At 65.8% G+C, this 1575-nt stretch overlaps 1 protein-coding gene across 1 annotated transcript; it reads right to left on the bottom strand.

The window, feature by feature from the left end:
* Positions 1 to 696: 696 nt before the first annotated feature.
* On the bottom strand, positions 697 to 1412 carry LOC105557412 (the record flags this gene model as incomplete). The annotated part of the gene is made up of 1 exon (XM_012004661.1): positions 697 to 1412. A coding segment is annotated over exon 1 (716 nt), but the record flags the coding sequence as incomplete, so codon positions are not given.
* Positions 1413 to 1575: the final 163 nt, after the last annotated feature.

The raw sequence follows: 1575 nt of genomic DNA, 5'->3' as shown, positions 1-1575 counted from the left end.
GCGTATTCCTCTGCGAGGACGCCCATGGCCAGGGCGTGGACACGCTTGGGAAGGCCGTCAGGACCCGGGGCTGTATTGCCCCTAAGGCCCTTCCTGACGGCCTTCCAGAGCTCCTCCGGCTGGACGTCCAGGGAGTCGTCCCAGTCGGGGGAGTCTTCCTCCGACTCGAAGGGTGGCCCCTCATCCACCCCGGTAATATCGGGGAAGAGGGCTCGCACCACCCTCCGGACGAATCCAACGTCCAGCCGCTCCGTCAGCGGGGGCGCCCATGGTCTCAACTTATTGAGTACCATCTTGTATGGGCGCCCCCACGGATCCTCCTGAAGGGAGTCGAGGAACTCCGTCCACGCCCTGCCCTTTGCCGCTCTGATGGCCCGTTTGAGGGCTACCTTGGTCTCAAGGTAGCCCTCTCTTGCTCTATCGGCCGCCTGTCCGCCTCTGCGCCTGCAGCGGGCGAGTCTCCTCTGCTGGTGGACGGCTCGTCGACGTAAGTCGGCGATCTCTGCCGTCCACCAGTAGACGGCCCGCTGAGGCCGAGCTTTGGACCGGGGCATCGCAGCGTTACACGCCGCTGTTAGCGCTGCCCTGATCCACTCGGCCTCTTGCAGGGAGTCCGTCTCCCGGGTCTCGGGGGAACCTCCCCGGACCCAACAGGCGGCCTCTAACGAGGCCATCAGGGCGTCCTCACAGAGTTACCTGAGGGCCCATCGCGGTCGCGTCTCCTGGCGGCGCACGGGGGAGAGGGCACCGAGCTCCACCGTTATGTAACGGTCAGACAGAGTCTCGGTGCCCTCCTCCACCCTCCACCCTGTGATAAGGCGCGCGGCCGAGGGGGTAGCCCACGTGAGATCCACGATGGACTCCCCCTGCTTCCGCACGCAGGTGGAGGTCCGGCCCTCGTTGACTAGGACCAGACCGTGCGTCGCCGCCCACTCATTCAGAGCCCTACCCCTCTCGTTGTCGCGCCGGGAACCCCAACTCGTGTGCCACGCGTTGAAGTCCCCGGCAACGAGGACCGGCCTTGGACTCAGACGCAGGACCGTCCGTCCTACGTCCAATAGCCAGTCCCTGAAAGGGGCAGAGCGTTTGGTGGGCCTCAGATAGACCCCCACGACCGCGATGGGCCCCCACTGCACGGCTACATGCCGCTTCCCGCTCTCGATGGGGGTCGTGCCGGGCCCTCCCGGCACCGACCGCCATCGTATCGCGACCGAGTCCCCCGCCTGCCTGTTATCAACAGGCCAATATGGGCTGTCTCTCGGGGGGCGGTGGGGCTCGGTCACGATCGCCAACGTGTAACCACTCTCCACCACGTTTTGTTGGAGCAAGTCTTGCGCCTGTGGAGAGTGGTTCACATTGGCCTGTATCAGGCCAAATCCGCCCAAGTTCGGACGGGGGGGAGAGCGAGGCATTACTCAGCCTTATTATCCCCCCCGTCCGATAGGGTGTCTACCTCCATGGCTTCTGGAGGTGAGGCCCCCTTCCTTGGCGCCCCGCTAGGTTGGCGCTGCGGCTGGGGCTCCTGTGCTGAGCCACCCGCTTCCTCCCCCCTCTCCTCCGTCGGCCGCGCTCCGG

This window comes from Vollenhovia emeryi, unplaced genomic scaffold (genome assembly GCF_000949405.1).
Source record: "Vollenhovia emeryi isolate VEMERY1.0 unplaced genomic scaffold, V.emery_V1.0 DF947942.1, whole genome shotgun sequence".
NCBI lineage: Eukaryota > Metazoa > Arthropoda > Insecta > Hymenoptera > Formicidae > Vollenhovia > Vollenhovia emeryi.
Note: the sequence above shows the minus strand (reverse complement) of the source record. Positions and strands in the feature narration are given on the sequence as shown.